Source organism: Copadichromis virginalis, linkage group LG12 (assembly GCF_057382275.1).
Source record: "Copadichromis virginalis isolate Kocher_CV1m ecotype Utaka linkage group LG12, C_Virginalis_male_GT1.1, whole genome shotgun sequence".
NCBI lineage: Eukaryota > Metazoa > Chordata > Actinopteri > Cichliformes > Cichlidae > Copadichromis > Copadichromis virginalis.
This window is the reverse complement of record NC_140629.1, coordinates 17,636,126-17,660,058: the sequence shown is the minus strand read 5'-3', so window position 1 is coordinate 17,660,058 and position 23,933 is coordinate 17,636,126. Positions and strand designations below refer to the sequence as shown.

The 23,933-nt window shown below is 38.8% G+C and overlaps 1 protein-coding gene across 4 annotated transcripts in view; it reads right to left on the bottom strand.

Moving 5' to 3' along the window:
- The window catches only part of trpm3 (transient receptor potential cation channel, subfamily M, member 3), a 131,577-nt gene that overhangs the window by 36,503 nt on the left and 71,141 nt on the right, over positions 1-23,933 (bottom strand). For all 4 annotated transcript variants that reach the window (XM_085475090.1, XM_085475091.1, XM_085475092.1 and 1 more), the window contains exons 7-8: positions 8,251-8,425; positions 7,784-7,907 (exon numbers count right to left, since the gene is read on the bottom strand). In XM_085475090.1, coding sequence (XP_085331216.1) covers positions 7,784-7,907; positions 8,251-8,425 — 299 coding nt within the window. The remainder of the gene's footprint in view (positions 1-7,783; positions 7,908-8,250; positions 8,426-23,933) is intronic.

Here is a 23,933-nt window from a genome sequence, read left to right as displayed (position 1 = left end):
AGTATCTCTTGTCAGGACTGTGGAGGAACATTGTGGGCTGGTGGTTCCTCCTCAATATTTAATCCGAATTAAAGAAACAGAGATGGTTTTACTTTTATTTATACAAAGCTTGGACATACTCTGAGAGCCAAGTGGGCTGGGGTGTGTGTGTGTGTGTGGGGGGGGGGGGGGTGCAGTAATCACACCAATCACACAACATTAACCCAACTGACACAGTCAGTGTCTAGTCCCATCATCCCGTTACAATGCAATGATCTGCTGGGAATCCCAGGGTTCTGCCATTCATGTGGATGTTACTGTGGGATGTGATGTCCAAAGCACTGTTGGTTCACCTAGACTTCATAAGGCAGGTGGTTTTAATGTTCATCTGATAGAGAATTTAATATAATACATAAGAAAATAATGACACTGATGATAAAAAGATTAATGATACAGAACAGCAATAATAAGTAAAAAATATGTAGTTGGCAGTTTAATATAAACTCTTTTTTGTGCTTCAGCCTTAAATCTCTTCTGGTTGGTGCCATGAAAGCAAGAAACACCACTTTATGGGTGGCTCAGCACTATGTCCTGTCATGTGTTCATGTCACTAAAGTCACAGGTGTGAGATATTTATCATCAACCAAGATCAACAACAGAAAAAAAATGCATAAATAAACAATTAAAGCATTTGATGTATTTCCCACATTTAAGTGCCCTTAAGAGCTATTTTGCAGTTATTTATGGTTATGCTACAGTTTCTCTCAGAGCTTACCAGCTCTACTATTACTGCAGAGTGCTACATGCAGGACAGGGAGGAAGAGAAAACGGGTGATAGCGGTTATAACTGATGAGCATTTGTTAGCTTGATATAAATGCCTGAAAGGCTTCCTAATTCATCTGAAATGCTGGACAGATGTTGACCAATCCCAAATGTCTCTAAGTCTTATAGGAAATAAGTCCCCCAGAAAACCACCCAGCAGACAGGCCTGACCCTCATTTTATTTCAAAGGCAGAGATTAATTCTGTCCAGTTATTCTGTCCAGAATAATGACATTTTAAAAAGCCTGTGGGTTGTAAAGCACTAACAGCAGTGTGAGTTACAATAAAGATAAATTTGGGAAGTCTGAGGTGAATCCTTTCATGCAACTACGCTGCAGTGATATATATTAAGGACCCCCCACCTATCTAAATCTTGTTCTTCACCAAGACACGTTAAAAAGTGAGATATGGCTTGACGTCTGTCAATGCATTTATTATGCACTCACCAGCAAACTTCATTAGCTACACCTGTTCAACTGCTCATTAATGCTAATAGCTAATCAGCCAATGCCAGCAGTTTAATGCATGTAGACATATAGATATGGTCAAAATAACCTGCTGAAGTTCAAACTCAGGTTTGGAATGGGAAGAATGATGATTTAAGTGACTTTGAACATGGTATGGTTGTTAGTGCAAGATAGGCTGGCCTGAGTGTTTCAGAAACTGCTGATCTACTGGGATTTTCCCACACCTCCATCTCTAGGGTTTACAGACAAGGGTGTGAGAAAGAGAAAATATCCAGTGAGCAGATGTTCTCTGAGCAAAACTGACATGTTGATCAGAGGTCAGAGATAATGGCCAGACTGCTTTGACCTGATAGGAAGTCAAGGATCACTCAAAGATCACTTGCAACAACCAAGGTATGCAGAATCGGAATGCACAAGTGAAGAAGGGCCCACAGTAGCAGAAGACCACACATGTGCCACTCCTGTCAGTTAAGAACAGGAAATGGAAACAGGAAACACGAAACCAGGGATCCACCCTGCCTTGTATAGATCACACAGATGCTGGTGGCCTGAGGGTATGGGGGATATTTTCTCAGCATACGTTTGGCTTCTTAGTACCAACTAAGCTTTGTTCAAACACCACAGTCAGCCTGAGTGTTGTTGCTGACCACATGCATCCCTTTATGGCCAAAGTGTACCTTTCTGATGGCTACTTCTAGCATTATGAGGTGCCATGCTATAAGGCCCAAAAAACTTTAAACTGGTCTCTTGAACATGATAGTGAGTTCACTGCATTCAAATGGCTTCTACATATCCCACATCTGCAGCAACAGTGAGATGCCATCATCTCAACGTGGACCAGAAAGTCCACTTTCGAGTTGAGTCCACGCTGAGGCGTCCTCCCAGCAGATTGTTGAATCTATGTCATGAAGATTTAAAACAGGTCTGAAAGCAAAAGCGTATCCAACCCAATACAAACAAGACGCAACTAAAGGAAGTGGCTGGTGAGTGTATGCAATAAATTTCATGTGAGAGCAATTTACATCTAACTCAAAAGGTGCATATTAGTCACCGATTAACTTTACCCCTAAACTACCTTGTCTTCATTCCAGCGTGGCAAAAATGTCTTGAAAAAGTGTGTACTTTAGGCCCTCTTCATGCAGTGTAAAAAACATTAAGTGCAATAAACAAAAGAGAGCCAACAAGAAAATGACTGAAGCACAAACTGTCCACATAAATAAACCAACATGCTGGAAATAAGGTAAAGCAAAATAAGACACAGCCTTTCTTTGGTCTTCCTGTTTCTCTTCACTAGACCTCTTCAGTACACACACACACAGCCAGTCACCTGCGGTCTAGATCTTTTCTACTTGGGTGTCTCTGCCACAGAGTCAAAAATCAAAGCAAAGGCCTTCTGACAGAGAGCCATATAGACTCACAATTGTTCTTTGTCTTTCTCTTCCACACTTGCCCCTTTCAGACCAGTGCAAAGACTCAGGATTAACTCGCTACTGCTTCGGATATGACGACAAGCTTGTTGTGTGATCTGACTACTCCCGTGGGTGTTGGATACTACCTAATTCTATGGGTGCTGAATAATCACCGTAATACCACATTATATTATACTTAGTGCACTTGGTAAATAGTAATTGTAATAGTTTGTGGTTCTGCAGAGTTCACATACAGACAGATCTTTAAGGAGAGATGTACCACAGCTTTCTATCTTTCTATCGTTATCAAGTGAGTGGTTTTTGTGCAGTTTGCATATGGCTAGAAAATAAAATTTGAGTTTCAAATATTTCCTTAGAAAAGTGAACGGTTTCTATCACATTTCAAGCCTGCTTACAGAACAAATACCTGGGTGTGCATCATCAGAAGTTAGTGGGGGTGGTTTCTTCTTATGTAGCTGCTCTTGGAAAAACCTGGATCCTTCTAATGGTTGTCAAAACACCTTTTTATTGATATATACTGAGGTGTCAAAACTCATTATTAAAGGTACAATAAAGTTAAGAGTTTTCAGTCTATACTCAAAGCATCACATAAGAAGCAGGTTAGTGGAAAAGCTGGATGTATAGCTGGAGGTATATTACTGAGCTGCAGATCGGTTGTGTTTGGCAGAGCTCAAAACACACAACACAATAATTATACTGTATTTGTAAAACACATGGTGAAGAAAAGCCCGGAGAGCTAAAAATACACTTTAGGTTAGTGGTTACAGCAAGTGAACGTGAACTATTACGATGTCTTTATAGGCAGCTGGGCAGAAATAGGGAAGCATCTGTTCTGTCATATACTCGTGAAGAAAGCAGCTGAAAAATGCAGCCTGAAATGTATTCTACAGAGACATGCTGTGAGCGCGAGTGGAGGGGAAGCTCATGTGATGCCTATTAGTTTGGCAAGTTAGGAGGGTGGTAAAATCATCACAGTAAGAGAAACAGAAAGGTAATAGGCAGCAGAGAGATAACCATATCCATTTCTCTCCTTTCAAAAAAACACCTTTGATACTCTCTGTATGGCAGATGGGCTACAAAAACGACACTTTTATGAGAGATGCAGAAATTGCTGGGAAATACAAAAGTCAACTTTTTAAATCAAACTTTTATGTCCTTAATAAATGTTGAATTGCACTGTTAAGATTACAAGCCAAGGATGATTATGTCTTTCGGTTTAGTTTTTTCTTCCATTAAGCCTAAAGATGCATCAGTTACACGCACAGGTTTACACAGAAGGTTTATTACCCCTGCATCTGATGACGACCAATTGGTTGCATTTCAAATTGTGTTTTATATATTTTTGTCCAGATATCATCAAACTCATTAAAGCTCAAGTTGGATAAAAGTGAACCAAAATAAATGTTTATTTATAGGTTCTTAAGTTCAGAGAGTGAAACAAGTAAAAAAAAAAAGAATTCTCCTGGACTTGCCCCAAGCCAACAAGCAGGAAACAAAAATCTATAACTTAGATCTTGTGTAGGGTCTCTTTCCTAATCTTCCTTTTATTAGCTCATAAATATTTTATATCTAAGTGACACAGAGAAACTTATGGATGTGTGTATATCAAACAGGACTGGAATGTTCTGCTAAACCCAAATGCTGTTATAACTTGACTGCAGGTGATTCAGAAACTCTGCAGTCAAGTGTTTAAAGACAGAACACTTTAAGACCTTACTTTGGTTGCCTGTCAGTTTCTGTATTATTTTAAAATTCTTTAACTTGGTTTAAAGAAATTCGTGGAATTGCTTCAGTATTTATGGCTCGTATACTTAGTCTGAAGCAGTATGACTCTTAATGTCCTCTGGCACAAGTCCTTCAGTTGTTCCAAAGTGCAGAAGAAAAACCTTCAGCGAGACAGCTTTTAGCATTGTTAGATTTGTATTGTTGATTGTCATTTATGCTTAGAAATATTTACTTATATATGCTTAGAGTTTTGTAATTAGTTGTAGATTGGTAGAGGTTTTGATCCTTGATAGTCTGCAAACTTTGTGTGTATTAGACAGCACTTTGGGAGCATGAGAGGTCATACCGTGTCTTATTGTTTTATGGTAGGATTAACGTAGTTGCGTCTGTTCTAGTCTAAGTGCTCTTTGTTTAGATGAACTGCAGGACTTCCTCACCGTGTTATCTAGGATGAACCATCTAGATACACACACACACACACACACACACACACACACACACAGGCAAGGTACTCTTTGTGTGTATGTAGACGTCATATGTTAATGAACTTATGCATATTCATGTAACCTCAATAAAAGAACAGTGGTACGGGAGAACGGACGAGAGCAACTGGGGTCAAGTGAAGGAACGGCACTCTGTCCGGTCTCTCCCGTGCACGAGTAACATGAAGAACTTTGCCTATTTGTGTCTTGCTTAGCAGTGTAATTATATTGTCTTCAACGTTCCAGCGGATGGGTTCAAGCTACAAACCTATCAAGCATATTTTTTTTTGCCCCAAGCCAGTGTGCCAGAGGATCTGAGAGCAGCTGGAAGTCTTTAAAAAACAAAAGTACCTCTTTATGCTGGCTTTTTAGTGTGGTTTATAGAAATTACTTACCTCATTCAATTTGCTTATTTAATTTTATTTATATATATTTTTAGAATTATTAGAATTATTATTATTAATTATTTCTGGTAATATATATATATATATTTTTTTTACCTTGAAATCCTTTAATTCACATTTTCAGTTATTTTTATATTCACTTTATGATTTTTTTTTATTTTTTTATTTTTTTATTGAGGGATTGTTTTATTGTGTGTGAGAGCATAAATAAAATTAATTATTCTTGCGCTCTTATTTTCTTTCATTCTTTTATTAGATTGGTTTCAAGCTTTAATTACTAGTTTGTCAATAACCTGTGAAATGCTTTGATCTGGACTAACCTGTGCATCTGGTGAACTGACAGCTGCTATATAAATGTTTAAGTCATCCAGTAGTGTGGAGATCACAATGACTGTCCTGTTTGTGGACTGACAGCACTGCAAAGATGCCCTTTTTATAACAGTTTTGTGAGTTCGGGGAGAGGCTGCGTTGGATTATCTGGGCCTTACAGTTGCTCCTGCTGAATGATTCACATGTCATTGTTCTGCTTTTGTATACTATGTTCAGAGGATCTATTAATTTGAGGATCAGTCAGCCACTGGAACCCCATTGAGAGTGTAATCAATCCACTTACACGCTGCACAGCCATGACCAAAGCTGAGCTGCCTGCAAAAATGCTACATGTATACTATGTGTGTGCATGTACTATATCTATAGATTTTGACTTAATGTAATTATTACACTGACTGAATCACAAAATATGTGTTGGATTCAAGCTCAAGCATTTTACTAAAGTAAAGAAAAGTGTGTGTGTGCATGATACTGATTACAAATTAAAAGGCAAAATGCCACGATCTGCCAGCAGTACCAAAAATCACTGATCTGGCAAACACTCCCTTCCTTACAAAGCATCTAGTGAACTATGTTTAAACCAAATTGGGGCAAAAGCAACCAAGTAGCAAATGACTTAGTACTGCTGCTGGGTGTTTTTGTATCAGAGTGAATATATTGCAGTGTTATGCTGTAAAGTGAGTGTAAGGTTGTGCAGGAGTGCATGTAGATTGGGTGTAACATTGTGGTACACTTTTACTCGCAGCATGTCTTATCAAACCTGCAAAACTGCAAGCCTTGCCACAATTGCATATATGTGAGTGGGTAGCTCATACCAAATATCGATTTTCCATCTCATTAGAATTTTATATTGCATACCGTACAATTTGCACATGTTTCAATAAATCATTGCACCATTTTCCCATTTTCCTGGAAAAGAAAAAAGACATAAGCAGTGGCTCAAGCCTTTTGCCCTGTACTGTATAATATTTGATTTCAATACAAAACTGAAGTGAAATTACTTAGTCTGAGCAATAACTCTCACCTGTCTGTCTTCAGTAAGATTTAAATAGCTTTAGAAATAAATGTTGAGGAAGTAAATGTCAGATTTTTTAAAAATGTTTTTTACTGGATATAACTAAAAAAATAAAAACAGAAACCATTAGACAGAGCATAAACATATAACTACAACTAACACAACACTACACTATACCAGCTGCCTTGCTTTACTGACCTCCTCATTTATGATCCAGTCTTTTGAACACATTTGCAATTTATTAACAAAACATTCTGGTTAATTTGTGCGTTTTGGCTTAAAATAACTTTTTAAAGTTAAGCTGATGTTCTCAGGAACAGGATGCACAGTTGAGTTGGACCACTACAGAGTCCTTGGGTATAGCAGTGTATGTAATAGGCTGCCCAGTGGTGTCATTTCTTTTCATTAGGAACATTTAGGTTGGGTTTTTCAGGAACATTCAATAATGTTCACTGTTAACACATTTCAGAAAGTTATGCAAATTTTCTCTATTTTTGCTAAAGAATTGAGCAGTGCAAATGACTTTTCATTAGTAGATGTGTAGACATAATTATATACAGATACACACAGATAGACATTCCTACTCCACAGACAGTATTTAACAGCATTAATAAGACCTTTGCGTCATGTGACTACTCTCAAAGGGACTGGGACTCCTTCCCAGGAGTAAAGGATGTGTGTGACTGCATTCCTTCACAAGACATTTGTTCTGGTGGAATGCTTTAAAAGGGGGCACAGATTCTCAAGTTGAAGGCCATTTGGTCCTGAAAGTCATCTGAATACATTTACATTGACTTGACATTACATGATTTACATACATAAAAGATGGAGAAATAAGTGCTTCAGTTTCAAGATGTAAACATTTCATTAGACAAATCCATATTTGTTCATTTTGAGGCATCTTTACAGAGGTGAATAGTGATAACTATGTTATAAATTGTTTAATAGTGTATCTGAATGTTGTGTGTTTCTGTGTCAGGTTGCTTGTGCTTTAATGTATCATGTATATTTTGTTCATCAGCTTGCATTTCCTCCATCTGCACATATGCATTTGCAGCTCTGCATCAATGTGTTTACCACAATGTATATGTGCAAATGCATAAGGAGTGTTTGAGAAGGAGTGACTCACCAGTTCCTTCTTCTTCATGCACTCCATGAGAATGATGAACAGATGTTGAGCCTGTGAGCGGCTGTAGGTGAAAGTCTTCTGAATGGTCACCAGCAACTGGTCTCTTAGAGACTCATTAATTATGCTGCAGAGGCAGAAAGGTGTGGAAAAAGAAAAGAGAGTATCAAGAACGGGGCCAGAGTGACAGGAAAACAGGCAAATTATATCAGAAGGTTAAACCAAGGCTGACTGGAACTCTTAGCTACCAAATCTCTTGAGTCTTTGTTGAAATACAAATTCTCACATTTGTGTTTTATTAAAGCAAGTTTCATTTTTTTCCCCAAGTTTCTGCATACAAACTCACATAAATATTCAAAGATATTTTGATCTAAAACAATCCCTTGACATCTACAGTGCATCCAATTTTTTCATACGCTATTCATGCTTGCCGTTCCACTCCTGTAAAATGTGTACATGTGAGTGCTTACCCTCCCTCCTCTGAGTATTTATGTCCGAAGGCCAAGATGTCAGAGGCTCTGCCGCTGCCGTCGCACACCACCACAGGAACTGGAGGAGTGTCCCTGAGGTACTCCAGCACTATAGAGATCACATTAGGACCCCCTTCTACGATCAGTGCCACCACTGGCACACCCTGACCGATACCTACACGTGAAAACAAGTGGCAGCAGGAGAAACAGGAGGGTAAAGAGTGAAAGAATAAAAGAACAAAACAGAAATATAGCTACAAGCAGCCATAGGCAGCCAAGCAGTTCAGCTTAGCTATGAACTCCATGTAAATATGTACAGTATAATTATAGTTAAAGCGCTGTAAGCACTGATTTGGTAGTCAAATGAGGCTTTCAAGAAAAAAAAAAACTTCAGGCAACAATATATATATATTCAGTTTAGTGTCAGCACATAAAAACAATGTTTGATATATGATCACGCTTCCTGTTTGGTTTCCTTTTTCGACGGTTTCAAAATCTAATAACCATGTGATATGCTTTCTGACTATAATCTGTACGGTGACCCTGAGAGGTCAAAAGCACTGCAACTTCAGAAAACACCCAGAAATAGAAAAAAGCTGCAAAAGCACATAAAACACAATGGGAGTTGAATAAAACAAAATCTCACAAAGTACAATGGAAAAAATAATTTTTAGGGTGATGTTAATGTGACTGTGGAAGTGACAGAAACCAAAGCGTGTGAAGGACTGCACTGAGTCAAGCTTAAAGGAAAAAAAGACTCATATATCAATGAAGACTCAGCCCTGGAACCTCTGGTACCAGAACTATTTTTAAGGCTAATACCAACACATGCTGCAATTTCTTTGTGCTTCCTCAAATAGGGTCTTTTTGCCTTTAAACCATTTTAAACCATTTAGTTTAACTATCGGTGTGTATTATCTGGCTTCATGGATAGATAAAGCTGGGTATCATTTGAATACCAGTGTGGATGTATGCTATGCCTTCTAATGATAATGCCTAGACACTATTGCTCCCATTAAGGTGAAGGTTATCTCTGGAAGGAAAAAGTCTCCATGGAGAAACTCCACACTGGTGAAAAATGAAAAAAGAGAGTGTAGGAAAGCTGAGCGCAGATGGAGAAAAACAAACCTCCAGGTTCATTATGACATTTATAAAGAGAAACTTCACAATTATAATTTACAACTGAGGAATGCAAGGAGGTCCTACTTCTCTGACATCATCACTAAAAACAGCCATAATGCTCGGGTCTTATTTTCTACAGTTGACAGGCTAACAAACCCTCCTGTGTCAGTGGCAGCTGAACTTCATTCGACCATGGCCTGCAATGACTTTGCCAAATTCTTCACTGAAAAAATCCAAAAAATTAGACAAGCAATTGGTACATCAACAGCAGATCCAGGATATGTACTGTGTCCACCAAAAAACTGTTTAAACACCATGAAACAGTTTCAACCTATTACAGTTTTTCTCAAATGTTAAAACACAAAAGCCAATCCTGTAACCCAAATGACCAGTAGTCTAAACACATTTACCAAATGTAGCCACCATATTCCAGTACCATAAACACATGTCACATGAAGACACAATTCACAAAACACAACCCTCTGTACTCATAAATCTAAACACATTTTTCCTTGCTAAAACACATGTTGCAAAACAACTCTGCTCATATTCTCAAATGAAAGCCCATGTGATGCAAAATGCTTGCCACAGTCACCAATCTTTGAACACAGGGAACACACCTGGCGTCATTCACTACACACAATGACTCAAAATTGAAGACACTTGTTGCTAATGCTGTACCCACATGTAAAAGCAAGTTCAGAGTGCACAGTATGCTGAAGGTTCCAAACAAACACAATGGATGAAGGCAGGGGAAGAGGAATTTGATGCAGAGGAGGGAGAAGAGCTGGCCCTGGAAGAAGAGGAGCAGGCCAATGAGGAAGAGGAGTTCAAATGAGAGGAGGAAGAGGAGCGACCAACGAGGAAGAGGAGAAGGCCAACATGGGAGAGGAGAAGGTCCAGGAGGGAGAGCAAGACAACCTCGCACCATCATTACGGACGAGATGCGAGCAACAGCTCAGCGACATGATGCCGCACAGTGATTGTGATGTGTGTGGTGTGAATAACGTAAATAAAAAAACTTCACACCCTGTTCATGTTTTCAAGATTACTGTTGTGTGCAATAGATTCTGTTTTTGCATTGAGTTGTGTTACAGTAGTGTACGTACATGCAGGATTTTCTATAGATTTATACTACTCATATGAAACTCACAAATCTAAATGCCTAATCCTCTGCAGAGATCTACGATGATCCGTTACTGTATAGTTTCTAAAATATGCATTGGCAGTTATGAAACAAAGAACCTTCTCACAAATTGGGCATTGTGTTTTCAATAGTTTTGCTGTAGTGTGTAATGCTGTGTATAGTGTTTACAGTTTTGACAGCTTCGAGCTGCTCTCTTGGTGTGGGAGTTTGAGTTTTGCAGTGGGAAGGTGTGGTTGTGTTTATGTAGCTTTAGAGAAGGGTGTTGTGTTTAGACATTGGGGGACCTGGTGGTAACGTTTGTGACATGTGTTTTAGCATTTGAGAAAAACTGTAACAGCAAAGACCTGGAGGACATCTTAGGTCAACTGAACTCCTCCTCCTGCTGTTTAGATGTCCTGCCAACAAGTTTTTTCAAAAAGGTCTCAAAGACTTTAGAGTCAGACCTGTTACAGATCGTCAACTTTTCTTTATTATCAGGTGTGTTTCCAGAATCACTAAAAACTGCTGTAATCAAACCTATACTGAAAAAGGACAATCTTGACAAGACACAAATGAACAACTACAGGCCGATCTCAAATCTCCCGTTTTTAAGTAAGATCATTGAAAAAGCAGTTTCCCAACAGCTCAGTTACTTCTTAAAACAGAATAACTGCTACGATGCCTTCCAGTCAGGTTTTAGACAGAACCACAGCACTGAAACCGCTCTGACCAAAGTGTTTAATGACATATGTCTGAATACAGACAGTGGAAAAATGTCAGTCCTAGTTTTACTGGATCTCAGTGCAGCATTTGATACAGTTGACCACAACATATTACTCAAACGACTGGAGAACTGGACAGGTCTTTCAGGAACTGTACTAAACTGGTTCAAAACATACGTAGAAAACAGGAAATACTTTGTATCAATAGGTAACTTCACATCTGAGCAGACAAGTATCACATGTGGAGTTCCCCAAGGTTCCATCTTGGGACCCCTTCTGTTTAACATCTACATGCTCCCACTGGCACAGATTATAAACAACAACAAAATAAACTATCACAGCTATGCAGATGACACACAAATATATATCACAATGTCACCAGGAGACCGAGGCCCTGTACAGGCTCTTGGTAAATGCATTGAGGAAATCAATGACTGGTTGTGCCACAATTTTCTCCAGCTAAACAAAAACAAAACTGAGGTAATAGTCTTTGGCGCCAAAGAAAAACGATTACAGGTCACCAGAGAACTTCAATCTATACATCTAAAAACCACAAACCAGGCGAGAAATTTGGGTGTAGTGATGGATGCAGACCTAAACTTAGAAAAACACATTAAGACAATAACAAAGTCAGCTTACTATCACCTCAAGAATATATCAAGGATAAAAGATCTGATGTCTCAACAGGACCTGGAAAAACTAGTCCATGCATTCATCTTTAGTAGGCTTGATTACTGTAACAGCATCTTTACAGGTCTACCTAAAAAATCAGTCAGACAACTACAGCTCATTCAGAACTCTGCTGCTCGAGTCCTCACTAAGACCAAAAAAGTGGACCACATCAGTCCAGCTCTGAGGTCCTTACACTGGCTGCCTGTCCGTCAGAGGATAGACTTTAAAGTTCTGATGCTGGCCTATAAAGCTCTGAATGGTTTAGGACCAAAATACATCAATGACCTCCTGACCCAGTATGAACCATCCAGATCCCTCAGGTCATCTGGATCCGGTCTTTTATCAGTTCCCAGAGTCAGAACCAGACACGGAGAAGCTGCATTCAGCTTTTATGCTCCTTATATCTGGAACAAACTCCCAGAAAGCCTCAGATCAGCTGAAACACTCAGTTTATTTAAATCCAGGTTGAAGACTCACCTGTTCTCAGCTGCATTTGAATAAAGCACCAAATCCACACTTTAAGCTTAAATTTCAAAACTTACATTTAACTACTGATTTTATCTACTGTTCTGATTTTATCTGTTTTGATTTTATATACTGTTGTTTGTTTGTTTGTTAATTAGTTAGTTAGTTAATTTGCTTGTTTTAATCAATTTTAAATCCTGCTTTTTATTTGTTCTTGTTTCTAATGTCTCTGTAAAGCACTTTGAATCACCTTGTTGTTGAATTGTGCTATACAAATAAACTTGCCTTGCCTTGCCTTGCCTTGCCTAGAGGAAAAAGAAAACATCCATCCATCCATCCATCCATCCATTCGCTTCCGCTTGTCCTTTTCAGGGTCGCGGGGGGCGCTGGAGCCTATCCCAGCTGTCATAGGGCGAGAGGCGGGGTACACCCTGGACAGGTCGCCAGTCTGTCGCAGGGTGCATTTTTGAAATGAGTAAACATTAATTTTATTTTTGTTCTTTTTTTTATTTTTTTATTAACAATATGATGAATATGTTTATAGTATATATATAAAAGAAAACATGTAAACTGTAATCAGAACTGGTCCCAGCATGGAACCCTGTGGAACTCCATAATTAACCTTAGTGTGTGAAGAGGATTCTCCATTTGAAAGAACCACTTGGAGTCTGTTAGATAGATCTACCAAGTTTGGCACTGGCAGAGGACAAAAGCTGTCTTGCTTCTTAGACAGCTTGGCTGGGAAAAGCTTTTAAAAAACAAAAATCCATATTATAACTTTTATGTGATTTGGTATGAAGATCATGTGTTCCCAGTTTGATAAGACTGAATTTAGTTAAATTCTTTATGAAAACCAATATGGCAGACATTCACACCATATTATGCTTTGAGCTTTAGCTGGATGAAAAGCCCCCGACAGTTCCTCATTTTCACAGTCTCAGCTCTGTGCAGTAACACACCTCCATGTTTGACCTGATACTTGAGCACTCGCGGTCCAGAAATGGAAGTTATTGAAAGGAATCGGGGAACTATCTAAAAATAAATTTTCTAAACTTCTCTACAATACAATACAGATACTCTGGCAGAAGAACACAAAAGAGGAAGAAGAAGATGAGAAAAGGTAGAAATGGTTGCCTCTGATGCACTGCCTGGCCCTCAAAAAGGACAAAAAAGTAAAGAGGGAAAGAAGATGGGTATTGAACAGAGGAAAAATCTAAAAATAAATAGGCTTCACTACTTGTGTAAACCTGGATCTATAATTGGAAAAAGTGTTCTAAATTTAATACTTGTGATGCCACATGACTATTTTCATGTCACTTTGTAATCATGGGAGAGAAGTTGACAAAAAAGCAGCTGAACCAAAAATATCCATCCCACTTAGTGCTTTGTGTTCCTTGCCACACATACAGGGAGTGCAGAATTATTAGGCAAATGAGTATTTTGTCCACATCATCCTTTTCATGCATGTTGTCCTACTCCAAGCTGTATAGGCTCGAAAGCCTACTACCAATTAAGCATATTAGGTGATGTGCATCTCTGTAATGAGAAGGGGTGTGGTCTAATGACATCAACACCCTATATCAGGTGTGCATAATTATTAGGCAACTTCCTTTCCTTTGGCAAAATGGGTCAAAAGAAGGACTTGACGGGCTCAGAAAAGTCAAAAATAGTGAGATATCTTGCAGAGGGATGCAGCAGTCTCAAAATTGCAAAGCTTCTGAAGCGTGATCATCGAACAATCAAGCGTTTCATTCAAAATAGTCAACAGGGTCGCAAGAAGCGTGTGGAAAAACCAAGGCGCAAAATAACTGCCCATGAACTGAGAAAAGTCAAGCATGCAGCTGCCAAGATGTCACTTGCCACCAGTTTGGCCATATTTCAGAGCTGCAACATCACTGGAGTGCCCAAGAGCACAAGGTGTGCAATACTCAGAGACATGGCCAAGGTAAGAAAGGCTGAAAGACGACCACCACTGAACAAGACACACAAGCTGAAACGTCAAGACTGGGCCAAGAAATATCTCAAGACTGGTTTTTCTAAGGTTTTATGGACTGATGAAATGAGAGTGAGTCTTGATGGGCCAGATGGATGGGCCCGTGGCTGGATTGGTAAAGGGCAGAGAGCTCCAGTCTGACTCAGACGCCAGCAAGTGGAGTACTGGTTTGGGCTGGTATCATCAAAGATGAGCTTGTGGGGCCTTTTTGGGTTGAGGATGGAGTCAAGCTCAACTCCCAGTCCTACTGCCAGTTTCTGGAAGACACCTTCTTCAAGCAGTGGTACAGGAAGAAGTCTGCATCCTTCAAGAAAAACATGATTTTCATGCAGGACAATGCTCCATCACACGCATCCAAGTACTCCACAGCGTGGCTGGCAAGAAAGGGTATAAAAGAAGGAAAACTAATGACATGGCCTCCTTGTTCACCTGATCTGAACCCCATTGAGAACCTGTGGTCCATCATCAAATGTCAGATTTACAAGGAGGGAAAACAGTACACCTCTCTGAACAGTGTCTGGCTGTGGTTGCTGCTGCACGCAATGTTGATGGTGAACAGATCAAAACACTGACAGAATCCATGGATGGCAGGCTTTTGAGTGTCCTTGCAAAGAAAGGTGGCTATATTGGTCGCTGATTTGTTTTTGTTTTGTTTTTGAATGTCAGAAATGTATATTTGTGAATGTGGAGATGTTATATTGGTTTCACTGGTAAAAATAAATAATTGAAATGGGTATATATTTGTTTTTTGTTAAGTTGCCTAATAATTATGCACAGTAATAGTCACCTGCACACACAGATATCCCCCTAAAATAGCTAAAACTAAAAACAAACTAAAAACTTCCAAAAACATTCAGCTTTGATATTAATGAGTTTTTTGGGTTCATTGAGAACATGGTTGTTGTTCAATAATAAAATTATTCCTCAAAAATACAACTTGTCTAATAATTCTGCACTCCCTGTAGAGAGAGAGAGAGAGCGAGAGAGACAGGTGCAGTGTGTGTGTGAGAGAGAGAGAGAAAGAAACAGAGGAAGTGGTTTAGTGATCCCTGTTCTCACAACAGAGATCTTTGTCTCTTAATCATGGCTTTTCAGGGTAATATTTCATAATTTGCAGGTGTGTTTTCTATATGCAGTGAGACATATGGGAGAACACTGTAAAAACTGCAGTTAAATTTGTAAATTTATGTAAAAGTTATATCACAAAAGTCTCAGAGAAATTTACTACTTTTGTCTGTTCCTCTCTTTAATTCTTATGGTTTCCTCCCCATTTCATAGTCGACCACAGAACATCCCCCCTTAAACCACTATAAAACCCTATAAACCCCAGAGTCTCATTCTCTCTTACTCCCTTATATTCTTTCCCCTTTTAGTGGTCTAAGTCCAATCCACGTCCCAAGCCCCCTTCCTCTCCTCTGTGTCTCACATCCTCTCTTCCTAAAGTTCTTTCAGTTGCCACTCCGGTCTCATCCTCTTCCTCCCGTTCTGCTCCATGCGGTTGTGTTTTATGGCGGCTGTTTAGACCCTTCTAATTCAAAAGCTGTGTAACTGCCTGATCCTACCCGCCCAGCATCCTCACCCTGCTCTGCATAATTCACGGAGGAAAGAGCATGGTCTGTCTCTCAAACAAGCAGGCAGACAGGCACATACAAATGCATGCGCACATGGGGCATGCACACACTCTCGCAAACACAAGAGCAAGTGCATAGTCAGAAGTCGACCCACCATCACGCTTTGCCTCACACAGCCTTGTATGGCCTTACAACAGGGACAGTTACATAAAGAGAATATTTTCGGGTCCTGTGCCACAACACATCTCATGACCATACATCAATAGAGCAGAGAGAGGAGCAGACTAATGGCTTCCTTGTTACATTTGATTCTTCCATTTTTTTTAATGCCAATTTCTGTTGTTATCTGTGTGTGTGTGTGGTGTGCACGCAAGTGTCAGATCATGCATTGATATTGATGACTGCTGAGCTTTGGAGGCAACGCTGCACCCTCTAAAGTACATTATTGTTCAACTGAAACCCACCAAGGAGCAGATGAGGAGGGAAAAGCACAGCTGTGTCATGGCTAATTGGTAGGAGGAAATTCTGCCTGTGTGCACACAACCACACACAACCACTCACACAAATAGAGTCACAAAGACAGACAAACCACAAATTCTCTTTTGGCTAACTAGCCTAAAGTCGATGGAACATTTTAGGATGACTTTTGGCCTCTGATTTACAGTATTTCTTTTCTTTTTTCTCCTACTTTCTTTAAAAAAAAAATAGGATCAAACTTTAGAGTATTTATTGCTTTGGCATTGTTTTTTTGTTTTTTTTTTAAATTAACAGTCTTTTAGTACTGGGTTTGTCCTCTCAAAATAAGTCATTGTGGAAAACTGTATTTTTCACATATTGTTAAAATGAAGAGGGTAAATTCTAATGTGCTGATGATGCATGATGTGCTTTCTGTAAATTGTGGTCCTGGTTAAAGTAAAAAAAGAATAATAAAGCAGGACACGGTCTGGAGTGACCCTACCTTATGACTGACAACCATATGAGCATGTGTCTCTCATTTTCTCAGTGACATCAATCCCCTGCTTGTCAGTAACCCATGACTGATATCATAGCAGCACCTTTCAAATAGAGTCAGTAGGAAGGAAATCTCGTTTAAGTACCTGGAACAGTTGCTGAGATTTAATCCCATTTTCTGTTCAGCGGCTTGGTTTTGATTGGCTCTGATGGCCAAATCCATCTTCCTCTTAAGCTCATCTGTGTCAGTTCTGGGTGGGACCTTCCATGATATTTCCAGAATCACATAGATATTGTTTAATTTAAAAAAAAATTACTTACTACAGTCTCCAGGTTATCAAATGGAACAAAACAGCACGTGTTTCCTCTAAGATTATACTCTTAGAAATGATGTGTTTAAAAAATGTGTTGGTTCATGTGTCACACATTTTCTGTGAATTTGAACACAACTTGTGAAAAATCAAAAAGAAGAAAAGTTACAAATGTAATTTGAAATTTTCACATGTATCCAATCTTTTGTCCCTGAGTTTATGCAGAAAATCCATTAAAATTGAACATATTATGCGCTGCATTTTTACAAGTGTTCTAAGTATTTTTTAAAACACAGATTTCACCTAATGTTTGACATGGACTTTGAATAAAGGCATAAAAAGTCAGTGATAACATAGTCTGACAACCATCTATTAGCTTGTGAAAAAAAACTTTGTTATAAAAAACAAAAACAAAATTGGTTTGTAAAACACATCTATTCAGAGTGTACCTTTTTCTTCCAGTCCTAAAGTAGCTTACAACCCATCCGGGCATGGAGCCACCATTCCTGCTATTATACCTCCAATTGCTATGCCTTACAGAGTAACTTTGTTTCCTGCAAGATCTGTTATCTTACGTAGAAAAAATGGTTTTCGATGCATTAATACACAGGATTGGGAGGTATGAATCAGGCATCTGAGAAGATTCTTTAAAGCTGGGGTGAGGGAACTCCAGGCCTCAAGAGCCAGTGTCCTGCAGGTTTTAGGTGTGCCCATGAGCCAACACAGCTGATTTAAATGGCTAAATTACCTCCTCAATCTGTCATGAAGTTCTCCAGAGGCCGGGTAATGAACTAGTCATTTCAGTCAGGTGTGTTGACCCAGAGTGATATCTAAAACCTGCAGGACACTGGCCCTTGAGGCCTGGAGTTCCCCACCCCTGCTTTAAAGCATGTTGCCAGAGAGGCTGTTTCTAATGTCAGTGAAAAGCAGTATTGACATTACCTCGTTGTTTTTCTATAATATTTCTCTGTCTGTGGATATCATCTATATTAATGTGGTTGAAATTGAATCCTTAAATTTAGAAATGCTAATGCTCTGCTGAGATACAGTGATTGTACTTTTTAAATGCAATCCTTTGATTGTTAAATATGGCTGTATAAATGCATCATGTGTGCTCTCTCACTCAGTTGATGATCATCAGCGGAGTCATGTGTGGAGTTATTTCAGCTCCGCAAAAAGCCAAGACACGGCATGTGACACATGTGAAAAGGCCACAAACAGAATATGATGATGAGTTTATGATGAAGTGAACTGAAGGAGGAGGAGAGGGACAAGTGCTGCTAGGGTGAGACAAACGTAGATTGTGGAGTCCTTAGATGCTGCGTGCACGATCCAGGTACAGAGACAAATGTGGAGGTGTTGGCAACATGTAGCACTGTTGCTGAATTTTAGAAAGTGACTTATATCACTCTAAAAAGTAATTAATGTGACCTTTAGTCATTACTTACATATATATGTTGTTGTGAAATGAAAAATCAAGTTCATAAATACTGTTAGACTTCCTAATTAAAAATTTTATTTTATTGAGTTCGGGTGACACATAAATTATGCCTCTTTACTCAATATATAATCGTGATTTGTCTGAATTTAAAATCTTCTATTAATCAAAAAACAATATAATTTTAAGTTCTGTCGATGTAAAATACAACTTGATGATGTGTAAACAGCTCACAGTTCCCTTCTTCTACTCAAGCGGACATATTCAACAGCACGTGTTCAAGGTTTATCATAGCTGTCTTTAGCTGTGTTCGTCGCGAACGGTGAGTAATTTTATGCGAAATTACACATATTTGCAGTCGCTCTGGATTTTGTTAGTTTACTTTAAAACAACGACGTAACATACATAACATACATCTTAGCTTGCCCCCGCGTTTGTGTGTTTCAATATACACACAGCAGCTAATTCCACGATAGCATAAATTGTTGGGCTCTTTTTGGAAAATTTAACACTGACGTTACTCTAATGCAGACCACTGTAATTGTCTTATAATTATTAAAAGATAGCGGACGTTGTTAGCCCCGGCGCTAACTACTATGCTAACGTAGCTAGCCAAGCTAAGTTGTGTTCACTGTGATTTTATTTTTGAAATGTGAAATTTATTTTTTGAAGGGAAGCATTTTATGTTAGTAATTGATAAGAAACGCTTCTAAATTTTCGTAACGTTACGGGGTGAAGTTCAACCCCATTGGCTTCTGCGCAGGAAGTGCGGTCGCCATTAGTCCGGTGTGTCTGTTGACCGCTAAGAGCGGTTCTTCACCGTCTGCTCGGCCTATTTTCACAGGTAAAAGACCAGACACCATCTTGGTTGGGTCCCGATTCGCCGCCAGTGCATTTTTTCTACTGAGGAATGTATTCACCCATGGTAAATAAGGAAAATGTTTAAATATTTTTCCAAACGGATAAGGCAAGAAAGGTCAATAATCCCACATATGGTTTCAGTAGTATGCCAGTTTTTGCAACACTAGGGTGCACAAAAATGACCATAGCTGCTGACTCAGCATTGATTCCAATTTGGTTTTGGAGAATGAAATGAAAACAGATCAAGTGGGATTATTGACATTGTAGCTTGTGTATAAAAAGTTTGGGGGTTTTTTTGTATTTACTGTCAGAAATGATTCTGTCCTGTCATGCCACACCTTATGTTTGCTTTTGTTGATAAAAAAAAACTCATATATATATATATATTTATTTATTTTTTTTTTTGAGTTAACACATTCCTCAGTAGAAATACATGCACTGGGGGCGAGTGGAGACCCCTCCAAGATCGCGATCGGTGGGGATACACGCTCCAACAGACTGGCCCAGTCCATGTCACCTCTATGTATATTTGATCTATGGAAAGCCACGTTAGGCTTTCCAGCACCCAGTGTATTCAGGTCTATGTAGTTTTGAATGTTTGGTTCTAGCTCACACAGCTTTGACAGGTGAAACTTATTCACTGTATTGAAGACTCACAGGTGAAGTTGAAAATACCATCTTTTGTATTTTTGTGCAGGCACAACTTTCTGGTGTTATACACTGTCCTGGCGTTGCAGATCTAGGGGTTCCAGTTAAGACGTGGTCAGCCTTCTAAAGAAAGTGGGAATCTCACCGAAATATTCAGTTACTTTGCTGTGTTTCTTGCCAGGACAAAGGCTCAAACCATCATCTTCTCCTGGTACCAAGGGACCTTCTTAACAAGTAAGCTTGAATTGAGTAATTCAGAATCATGAATCATGCTGACTGCAAATGAAAAGTATGAATTGACATGAAGGATTTTCAGAAGCCGATTTGGACTTGGGACTACATTACGACAAAGCACTGCTGTAAGCCTCCACATGGTTATAACACAGCAGTTGAAGCCACTGCCGACCAGTGTCTATAAACCAACATGCTATTTGTGCAATATTTCTTCAACAAATCAAAGATCCATCCATTGTTACTGCAGCTTACTATGCTTGTATAGTAGTGGCTGTGTGTGTTTGTTTATGGAAGCTGGAGGCTTTTTCAACTGTTGCGTTATATCCATGCACCATACAGTGGATGTTTACAGCGGTGTTTGTCGTAACTGCAATGTAGTCTCAAGTCTAAATCAGCTTCTGCAAATCTTCCGTGTTACTTTTGCACTTTTCATTTGCCGTGAACATGATTACTAAGCTCCCAAGAAATATTTGTTTTCATTACTGAGTCATTTTAATCACTTTTGCACACAACATGCTAGCACCTGCTATTCACTTACATTGTTTATGCTCTGTTAAAGCAAATGGATTGCTTCCGGAGAATTAGTGTGCTGTTTACAAAAGGCTTGTTTCTCACTTTCTAACTGTGACAATATGGCAATAGATAAAATTTCACTTAGAAGTGGAATAACCCTTAAAAATGATTTATTAGATTTTCTTTTCAAAGTGGAAAAACAAAACTGTGAAAAACAAGACATTTTTTATTTTAAACGTTGGATTATGGTTTAATTTAGCTTTTAAAAATTACAGAATGACAAAGTAAAATCACTGAAAAACACAAAAGACAACCTGTTTTAGCTTATTTTCCTACCTGTAGTAGTTCATTCCCTTATGCACGTCATCCTGAAGTGCTTGAGCTATGTATTTTATACATCCTAACATTTAATTTCTCCTACAGGGATGAGGAGGAGCTCAACGCAGACCTTGCAATGCAAATCATGAAGATTGCTATCATTGGTGATGGGCCTGCAACCATCATCGTTGAGGGATCCAAGATCCTGGAGAGGATTGATGTTGCCAGATCCTGTGCTTTGATGATGGGAGTAATCTACGCTCTGAACCTTACCTATCCCAAGCAGCTGAAATTTACCTTTGAGGTATTTCAAAAGCTATGCCTTGAGCTTGATGGACAAAAAGCCAGCTCTAAAGTAATGAATCTTAAGTTTGGTATTTTCTAGAGCAGACTTGATAGACCATTCGTGAGTGAGTTTCACAAAAACCTTATTCCTGCATTTCTGGCACTACTTCAATGTGTTTTACTAAATTTTAAAGCGCTGTTCTTAAGTCTTCTGAGTTAATGTTTTGCCGTGCCTTAAATGCTGTTATTTGCACATTTTTAAGGAATGCGTTTAATTTCTCCCATGACCTGTGTTCTGAGGGTATTGGTGTGTTTTAAAGTTTGTGTAATGCCCTCTTTAGCTGGCCTTAATCTTGAGGGTGAAAAGTCAAATATAGAAGAGAATCAAGAATACTTTGTAAGAGTGCTGACAAAGTTGAATGAAAGAAGCTTTGCTCATTTTATGTTTAAATTAGTGCATTTAATGTATAGCAGCCTGTCATCTATTGTTTTGATTCACTGTCACATGTTAAAGTTAAAAAAAAGAGGATTCAAGTAGTAGGTTGTATTACAATTTTAATACACAGCTCATTAAGTTTCAGCAGGCAACTTGTGTTCTAGGAAACTGAAGCCCACAAATCTTGCACTTCACACGCACGTTAAAGAATTGTGATGTTTGTTATTGTAATTAAATGGGTCTAACTCATTTGAATACATCTTTCTGAATTTCTATTCTTTCTGAGCACCAGGTACGAGTCCCTTAGCTGATGTCCAGGTATTTGGCATCACATCTGCCGCATTCAAACAAATACACACAACATCCATTTCTTTTTCTGAAGGTCATGACACAAGAGCACACACAGCGCATGTTAAGGCTGACCTTCGTTTGGGGAAAAAAGTGATCGACAAGTTTCTAAGGTCTTAGAACCTTGACTTCTTTGTGGGCAGGCACCACCATGCATGAGCCTGCCCACGCGGTAGTCATGGTTATAAGACACAGCTTTTGATCAAGGTTGTATTTTGGAGCGACTTAGCCTGCTGGGAAACAGGTAAATGCCCTTATAGAATCTCCTGTAGGACCAAAAAATTACTACACTGTAACCAAAATATCATATTTGACCAACATAAATACTATTTATGCCGACAGTTAAGTTCATTTTAATTATAAATGTGTTTTATTTTGATCAAAAAGCTACTTCACCATACATAAATATAATCTTGGATCAACTTAAATTCCTGTGTATTTGTTGACAATTATTAAGTTCATGTTACTCAGAATGTGTTTTTTTTTTTTGTGGCCAAAAAGTAACTTCACTATACGTAAAATTCACGTTGGATCAACTTAAATTTTTGTGTTCTAGTCGAAAATTATTAAGTTAATTTTACTTAAGAATGTTTTTAATTGTGGCCAAAAAAGCTACTTCACCATACTCAAAAATATTGCTTTGAATTAATGCTATTCTGCCAGAAGTTGGCTTAACTCAAAAATTCTAGTGGAAAACGTTAACATGTTTTTTTTATTTGAACCAATGTTTTATTTATTAGAGTGTAGGCTTAGGTTTTTGTGTCTATGTTTAAATGATGGGAATTCCCTGAATCCTTACATGCAGTAAACTATCCTAAAATTGAAGTGGGACCCTAAAAAACCACATAACGTCTTGACAGAAACTACTGTTTGTTTCTTTCAGAACTGCTTTAACTCTTTGTGGCATAGATCTGACAAGGAGCAGGAGACACACATCTGACATTTTGGTCCATACTGACATGCTGCAGACTTGTCAGCTGCACATCCATGACGTGACTCTCCCGTTTCACCACATCCCAAAGGTTCTCTATCGGATTGAGATCTGGTGATTGTGGATGCCATTTGAGTAGAGTGAACTTGCTGTCATGTTCACAAAACCAGACATGATTTGAGTTTTATGACATGCTGCATTATTCTGCTGGAAGCAGCTATCTGAAGATGGGTACACATAAAGCCTCATAAAGGAACAATATCCAGGTAAGATGTGGTGTTTAAATGATAAGGGTCAAGAAATGGCCAAGAAAATATTCCCTACATCATTACACCACCACGAGCATGAACCACTAATAAAACAAAGCAGGATAAATCCCTGTTTTTGTGTTGTTAATGGCAAATTCTGACCCTACTAATCATATCTATTATCTATTCAGACCAAACAATGTTTTTCTAATTGTCTATTGTTCAGTTTTGGTAAGCCTGTATCAATTGTAACCTCAGTTTCCTGTTCTTAGCTGACTGTGTGGTTTTCTGCTACTGTGTGCCAACTGCTTCGAGGTTCGACTTTTATGCATACCTTGATTGTAACAAATTGTTATCTGGGTTATTGTTGCTATATACAGAGAGCTGGAGATTTTGAACTCAAGAGATGGATGTGTGGGAAAATCCCAGTAGATATGCAGTGTCTGAATACTCAGCCTGAACTGTTGATGGATCCAGATGGATCCACCCA